The 12018-nt window shown below is 40.9% G+C and overlaps 1 protein-coding gene across 4 annotated transcripts in view; it reads right to left on the bottom strand.

Annotated features, from left to right (window-relative positions):
- The window catches only part of Arhgap26 (Rho GTPase activating protein 26), a 447402-nt gene that overhangs the window by 110370 nt on the left and 325014 nt on the right, over positions 1–12018 (bottom strand). For all 4 annotated transcript variants that reach the window (XM_070036290.1, XM_070036291.1, XM_070036292.1 and 1 more), the window contains exon 18: positions 4484–4643. In XM_070036290.1, coding sequence (XP_069892391.1) covers positions 4484–4643 — 160 coding nt within the window. The remainder of the gene's footprint in view (positions 1–4483; positions 4644–12018) is intronic.

Below are 12018 nucleotides of genomic sequence, written 5' to 3'. Positions count from 1 at the left end.
TAGTAGTACACTTTTCTTCTTATTCCTTTACTGGGGCCATAGAAACACAAATTCTACTATGATTCATTCCACCCTCTAGCATAGACTAATGAAGATGAACATATACTAAAGCACTGTAATACTCCTTATATGTACAACAACAAATTAACATCAAAGGATAACGTAATTTGCAGCCCATCAAACTAAGTGAGCATTTTGTCATCAACCACTGGCTATATATTTACAAACCTTGCCATGTACTTAATATTTCTATTTCCACATGTTTTATCCAATACAAGATGGCTGTTTGTCCTTATATGTTTTAATACTACTACTGGGAGTACCTCTCTCTCTCTCTCTGTCTCTCTCTGTCTCTCTCTCTCTGTCTCTCTCTCTTTGTTCCTCCTTCCTTTCTTTTCTTCTTACCTGAAGCCTTGTACTTTGCTAGGCAGGAGCTTTACACATGAGCCACTGTGTTTGGGCTTTTTGTTTTTGTTCTTTTTTTGAGATAGGGTTCTTTTGCTGGGCCTTGAACCATGATCCCCTGATCTCTACACCTCCCTAGTAGCTAGGATTTCAGGATTAAGCCATTGTGCTACAGATTACTTTTTTCTGTCTAGTTCTTTTCAATCTAGCTTTGCAGGCCAAGGACACTCAAAGAAATTATAGTTTAAAAACCATCAGACAAGGCAGGCACTGATGGCTCACACCTGTAATGCTAGCTACTCAGGAGGCCGAGATCTGAGAATCTCTATTCAAAGCCAGCCCAAGTAAGAAAGTCTGTGAAACTCTTATCTCCAATAAACCACTAGAAAACCAGAAGTGGCACTGTGGCTGAAGTGGCCTTGAGCTGAAGAGCCGAGTAATAGCGCCAAGGCCCAGAGTTCAAGCTCCACAATCGCCCCTCCCCCCCCAAAATCAGACACTCTTTGCTTTAGGGACATGAAACATAAACAATGAGCTCATTTTTGGAATTCTGTCTCAACATTTAAAATGATTTTATTTCAGAAATAATTAAATTATAAAAGTACTACTGGAGGGAGAGGCATGTTCAATATTTAGAGACAGATTTGAGTCTTATTTCCAAAGAATGTTAAGATTTCTAATAACAATGGTTTACAATTACTGAATCTTTGCTTTCTACTAGCTAGGCCTTGCATAAGTCTTTTACATAAACCACCTCATGTAATTCTCTCAAAAGTAAAAGAAAAAAAAACAAAGGAGTATGGAAGACTGGCAAACTGATCATCAATTTTGTTTCCCCTTTCTGCTGGGCAGTTAGGCTGCCTTTCTCGGATGTGGTTATGTGATGATATAGCCAATGGAATGTGGGGAAAATAAAGCAAGTTATCTTCTAGATATAGTCTTTTAGTCTTTCTCTCTTTCTCTACTTGTTAGCTAACAGAGAAGAGTGGAAGGCAGAGCTACAGGATGGAAGGCATCGGGGCTGTCTGATTACTGCAGAGGATGCTATCTTGAGAATACTCACATTGAACTTATATGAACAAAAGATTAACTTTTGTCTTCAGTCACTGACTGCATCTAGGATTAAGTAACAGAGTTGTTCACAGTTACCCGGTGGATTGAAGCCATGTGATTTGCCCTTAGGAAAGTGCTGCTATATTCTATTCCATTTTAACAGGTTCATATTTTTTTTGCATACAACAGAAACTGGATCACATATAAGTGATTTCCTGTATTTGAGGGAGGTGGGCACACTGGGCTTCCAAGTTGGGGCTAGAAAGAAGACATTTTCCTCAGACTTGAAATTTTTCTCAAAGAAGATGTTTTCCTAAAATTTGAAATTTTCCTCAATGAAGAAATTTTCCTCAGACACTTAATTTCTGTCTCTTACTAACTATTAAGAGGAGGCTCCAGTGTTTAAACATCTAAAGTTTATATTCACAGGTTCTCTAGTAACCATATAACAGTCTACAACCTCCAAATTACCTCAAATTCCAACATTTTAAAACGACAAACATTTAGTGGGGCACATGCCTATAATCCTGGCTACTCAGGAGGCTGAGAACTGAAGATTGTGGTTGGAAGACAGCCCAGGCAGGGACTGAGACTCTTTATTTCTAATTAACTACCAAAAATATCCAGAACTATGGCTCAAGTGGCAAACTAGCCTTAAGCACAAAAGCTCAGAGATAGCACCCAGACCCTGCGTGCAAGCCCCAGGACCATCACCAAAACAAAACAACAACAAAAAACTCACCACCACAATACACCCCAAACATTTATTATCACTCTCGATTTCTGCAGGTCAGGAATTGATCAGGTCAGCTTATCAGGTTGATTTGGCACTCAGGGTTTCTCATGAGGCTGCACTCAAAATGATGACTGAGGCTTGAATAGCTGGAAAGTTAGTCTGATTGTTGGCAGAAAGCCTTAGTTCCCTCCTGCAGCTCCCTTGACTGTCCTCACAACATGAATATACCACCGCTAGCAAGAGCAGGCTCAGAAACCACAACAATGGTACAAGGCCTTTCATGAGTCAGCTTAGAAGTCACACATCATTACTTCTGTCATATCTTACTGACTACATATGCCAGTGAGGATACTACATAAAGGAGTGAATATGAGGAGACAGGGCTTATTGGAGTCATTTTGAAGACTGACTTTCATTCAATACCTGATTCCTGAAGGCCTACCTAGGAACAGATACCAAACAGTGAACAAAATACAAATGTCCTGGACTTTGTGATGCATCCCTGCTAGCTACATGCTAACAAAAGTGAGGAAGAAAATGCTAAATGCCAGGGAAGAGAAAAGCAGGGGAAAGGGGATACTTGAAGTGGGGACTGCTGATCTGTTTCACCAGAGATCTACTTGGACAATAGAAAGCTAAAAAGCAGTGAAGAAACATGCCCATGTGGTTTTATTTATGGATGAAGAGTGTTCCAGATGGAACTGCAGTGAGTGTACTGGGCACCAGTGACTCACGCCTGTAATCCTGCTACTCAGGAAGCTGAGATCTGAGGATCAGAGTTCAAAGCCAGCCCGGGCATGAAAGTCCATGAAACTCTTATCTCCAACAAACCACCAGAAAACCAGAAGTGGTGCTGTAGCTTAAGTGGTAGAGTGCTTGCCTTGAGCTAAAGAGCTGAGGGACAGCACTCAGGCCCAGAGTTCAAGCCCCATGACCGACAAATAAAAGAAAAGAAAAAAGTAAGTGTGCCTATTGTGTCAAGATAACTATAAGAGATTCCTAATGAGATCCACTTAATACTTGTGACCCATAGAGAGGTCACTAGTATTAGTATGTAGGACGCTGAGACTCCTGTAAGGCCTGACTCTCACATAACAAATGGAAGCCATAAAATAGTTCTTAGCTGTAGATAATTGGTAGGATCTGGCTTAAGTCAAAAGTCTCTCCAGTGACCAATAACAGAACAGACAGGCCTAGAAGAAGTATCAGGAAAGCACAGTAGAAGGCTCTTGTAAAAATTTAGACAAGATGATGGTGGCTTTCATTAGAGTTATCAATGTAGGTATAAGAAGTAGTAAGATTCAGGGCTGGGAAGGTGGCTCAGTGGTAGAGCGCTTGCCTTGCATGCCTGAGGCCCTGGGTTCGATTCCTCAGCACCACATAAGCAAAAAGAAAAAAAGCTGGAAGTGGTCCTGTGGCTCAAGTGGTAGAGTGCTAGCCTTGAGCTGACGAGCTGAGGGACAGCACCTAGGCCCAGAGTTCAGGCTCCACGACCGGACTCCCCCCCCCACACCCGCCAAAAAAAAAAAAGTAGTAAAATTCTAGATTTATTTTGCACAACTAATTCACCGTTCTAGGCAAAGTGTTTATTTGAGAAGAGATGCATTTAAAAGATCCCAGGGTTGTGACTACAGAGTAGCCTGTACAGGGAATCCTGTAGAAGTTCCAAGAAGTTTCACAGGGATTCACTAGTAGGAGCAATGAGGTAATAAAGATCAGTGGAAATTTGTGGCCCTAATTCTCAGTTTCATGAAGGCAGCTCTCTATAGCATGCTTCGTCTTATTTGGTGGAGAAGGCCTTCCTCATACAGACAGAAACCTCAATGTCTCAATGTCCTAAAGCAATGACAAAATACATACACACAGACACACACAGAAACACATACACACAATGAAAAAATATACCAGTTACAAAATCTAAATTCAAGCTATAGGAAAATACTTATAACACAAATGATAAAAATGTTTAATATTCATAACACTTAAGTTTCTAAGAAGATAATCAAGTAAAAATATGGGCTCATAACAGTATACTTTGCACTGGATTGAGGATAAATTAGCAACATATACAAAATGTTTAATAGTTCTTTGCACAGAATAAGTGTTCAACAAATATGGCTTCTCCCTCTACTGCTACTAGTCCACCCTCCCCATCTTTATTGTTACCTTCCTTGGAACCCTCAGATTTATCATTACCACATTTAGCAAGTTGGCCATCTTCATAATGAAAGGACCATAAACAGTGCAAAGCTGGGTCACCTTTGAATGACTATTCTAATTATATATTACCTTTTCGTGGTTTTCTATTAGGATCTCAATGACAATGTTCTGAAATTTGATGTCCATGATGGCTGCCACTGTTTCTTCTTGAGGCCGAAGCAGAGTGGGTCCAAACACTACACCAAGGTTTGCCACAGTCATCAAATTCTGCTTGTGATTGTTAGCAACACTGGGAAAGAAGAAGAAAAAAGGCACAAATGAGAGAAATAGTGTGTGCAGAGATGGACAGCTGACTCTCTGTAACTTTCCTACCTTCTCATCTCTCTATCTATATAACTCTGTAGCCATCAGAATTCAGCATACCCTCAGATGCCATGAATCAAAAGAGAGACTTTTCTATTTGTATTTCCATCTACCAAAGTTCTCAAATCTTCATAAGCATCCAGGTTATATTGCTATATCAGGATGATAGTCTCTCAGAGTTCCATCCTGAAACAACTAACCAACCAATATATGGGCCACAGCAACCAGTGCCAAAATATGAAACTTTGTACATCTGCATCCATCTGCAAGTCCAAGTAACTGCTAATCCCTTGTGGTTACACCTTCTTGGTTTCTGCTTAAACCACTGAATCATTAATATTTTTTCTAGAACAAATATAAAAACTCCTAACAGCTTTAATTCAGTTACAAAATAAGCCCTATTTTTAAAATGGGCAGATCTAGTATTTAAAACTAAGTCAGGCAATTCAGCACTTTAGACTCAAGTATTAAAGTCCCATCCAATTAAGCATGTAGCTCCCATTAAGTGCAGCATGGGGCATGAACAGAAATAAAAACACAATACTGTATATGCAGATGCATGGCTCTGTTAATATTGTGACATACAGGGTTAGCAGTAGCTGGGCCACAGTCATTTGTTAAATACATATGTGTGTTTTTAGATAAGCAATTATTCAAAACATGTATTTGAACTCCATGCCCAAGCCCCTATGATCTCAACATAAAAGTCACTTGTTTATTTGCTGGCCCTGTGTAAACACACACACACATACACACACACACACACACACACACACACACACACACACACACGCACACGCACATGCAAACACACACACAAAGTGATCTACTAGCAACAAATAAGTTAAAAGTTCATGACCTTCATTATCCTTAATATCAGGAGCCAACCACTTAAAGATAATAAAAATAAAAAATAAAAGGAGAGATAGCCAAAATAAAGAAAGAAAAAGAAAATATCAGGAGGTTCCCTAAATCACCTGCTGAAAGAAGGAAGCTTATTCATTACTAAGTGGAGCCTAGAGAGAAATTGGGCAGAGATGGGCAGTTAGCACAGACCTGCCTCCCTAGCATTTAGTTCTATTTATACTGAGCATTTTTTCCACACAATTCTATCAATGCTTGCACTGTTTCTCTTGTGTAGTTCTATTATGTAGGAGGGCAAGAGATTATTCTACCTAAAGTGCCAATTTTTAAACTGAGCCTTCATTGACATACTACATCAACCAATTTTATCAGCAGATGTGTACTTTTCTATGATTTTTTGAGGCAAAGAGTTTAATTTAACTTCCTCCTTTTAAAGAAGGAGGGTGTGGTTAGGGCTATGGGATTTTAATTGTGGCATAGTTCAAGGAGGGGGAAATTTTCTTTTTGACTATTAAGAAATACCTGTAGCAGAGAGATTGGCCACAGATATAGTCTAGCCTGTTTCTACTCCACAAAAAGATTTTTAAAATTTTTTTGTAAAGATACTGTACAGAGGGACTAGAGTTACATGAGTAAGGAAATGAGTACAAAAGGATATTTTATGAGCATTTTCCTAGTTCTACCTGAGACTCATGGTTTTACTTAGATATTTCCAACCTACCCAGAACCACTTCAAGTTCCAAGTCTGAAAGAGTTAAAACAGCTGATCAGGTTGGGACCCAGCAAGGAAAGACTTGGGTCCAGAATTATAATCAGCAAGTGTGCATATTTACAAGCTGCATGTCACATCATAGCTTCCCACACAGGCTCCTGTGTGTAGGAGGGAGTTCTGTGTCCTTTTGCTTTCCCTCCCAAATGGCTTATCCCTTTTTTCACAGAAGCCTCTGGTAACTTCATATGCTAACCCCTTAACAAACTATGCATATTTATGTATGAAAGCACTTTCAAACTGTAGGCAATATAAAAATCAGCTCTGCCAGTCACAGCTCTGCTGAAAACTATACTCACATCTTTCTTGTCATAGGTGATTCTGCTGTATAATTGTTCTGATAATAATGACAATAAACTAGTGATGAGTCCCTCTTTCTCTTGTTTTTCTGTTTGTAGTTCTGGCAATCAAACTAAGGGCCTGGCACGATAGACAAGTGCTCTACTGAGCTACATCCAAAATCAGATCTCTCAAAAACAGCACATTTTCCCCAAGTCATCTTAAAGCCTTCCTCTGCCACTTCCCAAATCTGTATCACTGGGAAAGTAGCTTGGCATACTAAACACCCAGCATTTGTTTCCTCCTTTGTAAAAAAAAAAAAAAAGAAAAGAAAAGAAAGGGTGGGGTGGGTGGAGGTCAGGGTTTAAAAACACACTCACACGGCATGATATAAAGATTAAATGTGATCATTCATTGGATATACAGTGCCAAAGTATTCATTACATCCTCTTAGTGCTTTCTCACCTCTCTGTCTTTGTGCATGTCATTCTTCTACCTAAAACTTTACTCTTCTGTCTTCAGCAAAGTTTTTGCAAGGCTCAGCTCAAATTCCCCCTCTTTCTGTTTCCTTTCTGGTCACCTCCCAGTCCTCTACCCCTGACACAGGCAGACTAGTCAGCCTGTTCCTGTATTTATTACATGCTGTTGATATATTTCTACCAAGCCTGAGGACAGGAGCTATGGTATTTAACTTGAGAGTGCTCCTTCTGAGCATGATGTTTGACCCAGGTGAAGCACAGTGAATGTTCATGGCAGGTTTAAAGGATGAGAAGAGCTTCTTGGTAAACATAAAACTAGTCTCAGTCCATCTACTACAAACAACAGACAAACAAACAAACAACAAAAAAAAACCCTCAAAGTATTATTGGTGATTCTTGGGGAATGCATGTAAATGATCTTAAACTCCCTTTTCAAAATCTCAAGCTATGTTCTACCTCTTAGATTTAATTAATGAGTAATAATTACTCTGATTTGCAGGTCCCAATGCCAAAAAGCATTTGAAAAAAAGCACAGTAATTCTGGATCAGCAAGTCTGAATATAAATAGACTTGAGATTACCCAGCAGAATTCATTTCACTTTTAATGATCCATTTTATTTGGGAACTTAACAATGCACATTGATCAAAGCCTTAGGAAACTTTTTTGGGAAAGCTTGCACCTTTTTCATTGCTAACTACCATTATCTTTTGGTACACTGAAGTAATCAATTATTCTGTCACTTGATTATTACAGCTCATAACTTAGTACAGCTATGTTCATTACTCTAGAATGAATTATTAATGGCTTGAGATCTCTATGTATCCCATAGAGAAAGGCCTAGACCTCAGCTTCTGCTGGCACCAGCCATGCATTAAAGCTTGATGGATTTTTTTGTTTTTTTGTTTTTGTTTTTTTTTTTTTGGTCGGTCGTGGGGCTTGAACTCTGGGCCTGGGCGCTGTCCCTCAGCACTTCAGCTCAAGGCAAGTGCTCTACCACTTGAGCTACAGCGCCACTTCTAGCTTGATGGATTTATAGATGTGTGGGAAGCGGGCTGGCAGAGCCCTGGGAAGTGGGTCCAGCAGAGGCCATGGGGCTCATTCATTAGCGTGGTCCATAAAGCACAGATTGCCTGCTTTCTGTTCTGGTAACTGAGCTGCTTGAGCTTTTCTTCATATCATTCAACAAGTCATGTTGAGTCTTTACTTAGAGTCCACACACAGACATATCTTGTGCATTGCACATTGTACTGAAAAAGTCTGACACATGCCTGTCAGATCCCTGTGTCCAGATGGGCCACTCTGTTGGGGTGCCATCTGTGTGCACTGCCAAGACAGAACGAATCCTGCAGGCTTACTTTGCATGTTGCAGATAAACAGTTCAAAATGTGATTTCCACTTGGGGGAAACCCAGTCCCTTTTGTCATCATTGGGGCTTGCTGTCAACCAAGAAGCAGTACATCTCCCACAGGGCATGCCTTTGGGCAATCGTCAGAGAAACTGCACCCCATGTTCCATGCAGGTCCCTTGTGAATTGGAATTAATGAGGAAAGAACATGTCCTAATGAAAATGAACTTTGCAGGGAGACTTCCTGACAGTGTTATTTTCAGAGAAAATAGCTGGACACTCTAGGTTGGTCCAACACCCTCTGAGAGACAGAAGGAAATAAATTGCTTCCAGATGAGAATAGCGATGGTGAAGGTGGGTTGGGGGGAGGAGGGCTTAGGAGGGAGCAGACAACAGCCAACCCTTTGGGAGGCTATAGAGAAAGACCTCCGTGCTGTCATGGAAACTACATCTGTTTTCCTTGAGTGGAAACGAGAGCTAGAGCACTCTAAGCACTAAGGAGTTCTCTATACTCACACAAATCTGGAAGGACTCCAGTATATATGCTTGCCTATGAAGGGTTTGCAAATTGGTTTGGTCTTGAGCTCTGGTGTGATAGGTTCCCTGGACACAATGTGATGACAGGTTAGCAGTGTCTGCATGGACTGAGTGTGCCATCACTTATCTATCATCCTTTATTTGCTTCAGCTTCCAATGTCAATGATAATGGTAACTTAAACTTGCAGGTTGTTTTTTTTTTTTTGGGGGGGGGGGGGGTCAGTCATGGGCCTGACCTCTGGGCCTAGGCGTTGTCCCTCAGCTCTTCAGTCAAGGCTAGCACTCTACCACTTGAGCCACAGAGCCACTTCCAGCTTTTTCTGCTTATGTGGTGCTGAGGAATCGAACCCAGGGCCTCATGCATACAAGGCAAGCACTTTACCACTGAGCCACCTTCCCAGCCCAAACTTGCAGGTGTTTTACATTTTACAAAAAGCTCTACAACTATTTTTATGCTTATTTGACCTCTATTACTAACTCCAGATATCAGCTCTCAAACTTTCTGACAGTGATTCAAAATACAACATGCATCTTCCCACATAATATTTCATCATACATTTTTCCATATAGACATGTATGAACAGATGGGCAGAAAATCACATAGACACATGATATATCAGAAACAAAATTTTCATTTAACAGTAAGTAGAATTTATTCTGATTTTTTCTATTTTTTTAATCCGCTAAATTGGTTTCATAACAGTGTTATGGAAAAACACTGCTGTAGGGGTATAACAGGCAAATATGAGTATAGAGGAATGGAACTTAAAGCAAGGACAAGGCGGTAGCACAAAAGCTGAGTCCAATGGAGAATACCAGCTGGCATGCCACGTGGCCCTCTGAACCCACTTTCACACATGTAAGATGGAAACATTAATACCTACCTTATAACAATAGAAGCTGATTCAGCATGACTATGTAAGTAAATCTCCTAACATGAATAATGGCTTCATAAGTGACAGCTGCTGTTGTCACAGTAACAATTAAGGCTGAGGTGATGGTAGTAAATGCCAGTTTAAAGCAATGCCATTAGCTGGTGGCTTCACTAGTCAGCCTGTCTGGAAACCTCCAATGGCTGCTTCTGCCTGGGGCAAGGAGTCCCATCTGCCCTACTTGTATTTTAAGGATTTCTCTCATCCTATTTACCTGTACTTCTCTTCTTTGTTTTTATTAAAGTTGTGACATACTTCAAATCTGTATGAAAGTTTAATATATTCATTTTCTATTACTTCCCTATGGAGGATCCTTGTGAAGTCAAATCAAAGCCATCCAAGTCACTCTGCTTCCTCATACCAACAACCATATGACCTGGCCTGGCCTCTAACCAACCAAGGCCCATCACCCTGCACAGGTCTGCTCTAGGCTCCACCCAGCCCACTGGCAGCCACATTAAACTGTCTCCTCTAACACATGTGTTCTAGTTGACCCAATGGAATATTTCTACACTGGACTGCCCCCATCTCCCAAGAGCTACAGGACTAGGAGCTGGATCCTGATGGCCTCCTCCTCTTCCTCTTCTTCCTGTTTGCCTTCCTCTTTCTCCTCCACCTCATGGGCAGGCCCTCGATTCTGATTCTGAAAGTGGGATAATGAGTGGGCACCAAGTACAGTAAGCATCACCTTAATCTCCATGCTTTCTCAGGGAAATTCCAAGCCTGGGAGCCAGAAGGTGTTACTAGAAATCAAGGCTAGCGCTATATGATTTTTGTGGTTGGTTGGTTCTGTTTTGTTTTTCAGTTAACTAGCTAAGTTTGAATTTCCAGGGATTTCAATCTTGTTCCTTTTATTTACCTCCAAATTCATCCTTAGTACATAATGGGGGAATGAGCAGGGGGTAGGGGAATCCTGAGTATTTCTGCAGTGTGTTGCCTGGATACCATCTGGCCTTGTTATGGCTGGACCAGTCTGGAGGGTACTGAAGAGCCTCTGCTGAGAAAACTCATCAGGGCCATAAATACAATTTTTCTGAACCTCCAAATGGCTGTCACCCGAAAGAGTACAAAATAACTTGTTCTGTGGGCATGGGGTCACACTCATTATTTGACATCTTCCTGGAAATGATTATCTGGTGAATAGCCAGACTTTCAACCTTAAATAATTGAGTGTTCATGAAGAGTACTTTTATATAGCACTTCCTTAATCTCTTCAGACAGGGACTATAGCTACCATTTTATATCAAAGCACTAGGAAGTTAAGTAACTTGCCTGAGGTTATACAGCTAATGAAGGGAAAACAAAATCAGCAGAGCCAGTCCTCTTAACCTATCTCCCAGTCTTCTTTTTTTTTTTTTTTTGTTGGTCATGGAGCTTGAACTCTGGGCCTGGGCACTGTACCTCAGCTCAAGGCTAGTACTCTACCACTTGAGCCACAGTGCCATTTTTGGTTTTCTGCTGGTTAATTGGAGATCTGAGTCTCATGGACATTCCTACCCCGGATGTCTTTGAACCTTGATCCTCAGCTCTCAGCCTCCTGAGTAGCTAGGTGTGAGCCACCAGGGCCCAGCCCTCCCAGTCTTCTTAAACCTTTGCTCTCAGCTGCTCCTATTCAACTAAAGGTAGATTCAGCCAGCCTAAGAGAGGTACTCTTTATCTGTAGGAAATATCACAAAAAATGAACATACAGAGAAGTCACATGCTTAAGATCCAGCAGGTTGAAAACAGAGGGAAAAAGGATGCTTCCTCATTTTTTACCCAGATTATTAAACTGGAATGGAGGGGGAGGAAAGGGAGGAAGAGGAAGGGGAGGAAGAGAAGGAGAATAAGAGGAGGAAGGAGGAAGGGACACAGTACAATATGTCTTCATGCCTGGAAAAATGATGAACTGCCTTCCAAATACCATTTATAGCTGGCTGGCACAGTCAGAGAGTTGCTTTCTAATAATGAAAGAATAAATACTACTGAATTGAAAGGAAATAAATTAAAAGAAAAAAATGGTTTCCATAGCCCCCAGGCAGGCACAATGATGGTTGTACATGTAGCTTTCCAGGATGTACTACTCTATCTAAGGATGCCAAGGCTCTATGAGGAG

Source organism: Dipodomys merriami, unplaced genomic scaffold (genome assembly GCF_024711535.1).
Source record: "Dipodomys merriami isolate MVZ:Mamm:240054 unplaced genomic scaffold, mDipMer1.0.p SCAF_27, whole genome shotgun sequence".
NCBI lineage: Eukaryota > Metazoa > Chordata > Mammalia > Rodentia > Heteromyidae > Dipodomys > Dipodomys merriami.
This window is presented reverse-complemented; position numbering and strand designations above follow the sequence as displayed.